Consider the following 274-nt stretch of genomic DNA (forward strand, 5'->3'; position numbering starts at 1 on the left):
CATGCGTCCCCACGGCCTCGGTCCAGCCTGGGCTGAGCTGGCAACGCAGGACAAAGCGGCGCAGGATTGTATCCAAAAGAGTTTAATGAGAAAGGCCCCAGGAGTCCGTGTGCAGGAGCGGGAGCGACGTTCCCGGCAGAGTGCGGTGGTCCCGGTGCTGCCCCTCGCCCGCAGGGTGCTGGTGTTGGGTTGGGGGTGTGCAGGCCCTGGGCAGCAGCTACGTGTAGAGCCGGACGGTGCCGTCGGCGCCGGAGGAGAAGACCCAGGGCTGGGT

General features: G+C 67.2%; 1 protein-coding gene across 1 annotated transcript in view; it reads right to left on the minus strand.

Moving 5' to 3' along the window:
- Positions 1 to 217: 217 nt before the first annotated feature.
- Positions 218 to 274, minus strand: part of LOC104078283 (ribosome biogenesis protein bop1 {ECO:0000255|HAMAP-Rule:MF_03027}-like) — a gene marked incomplete at its 5' end in the record, with an annotated part of 2,555 nt that continues 2,498 nt past the window's right edge. The window contains one exon of the mRNA XM_009579849.1: positions 218 to 274. This exon is cut by the window's right edge and continues 3 nt beyond it. Coding sequence (XP_009578144.1) covers positions 218 to 274 — 57 coding nt within the window.

The sequence above is a fragment of the Fulmarus glacialis genome, unplaced genomic scaffold (genome assembly GCF_000690835.1).
Source record: "Fulmarus glacialis isolate BGI_N327 unplaced genomic scaffold, ASM69083v1 scaffold26716, whole genome shotgun sequence".
NCBI classification, from domain to species: Eukaryota; Metazoa; Chordata; class Aves; order Procellariiformes; family Procellariidae; genus Fulmarus; species Fulmarus glacialis.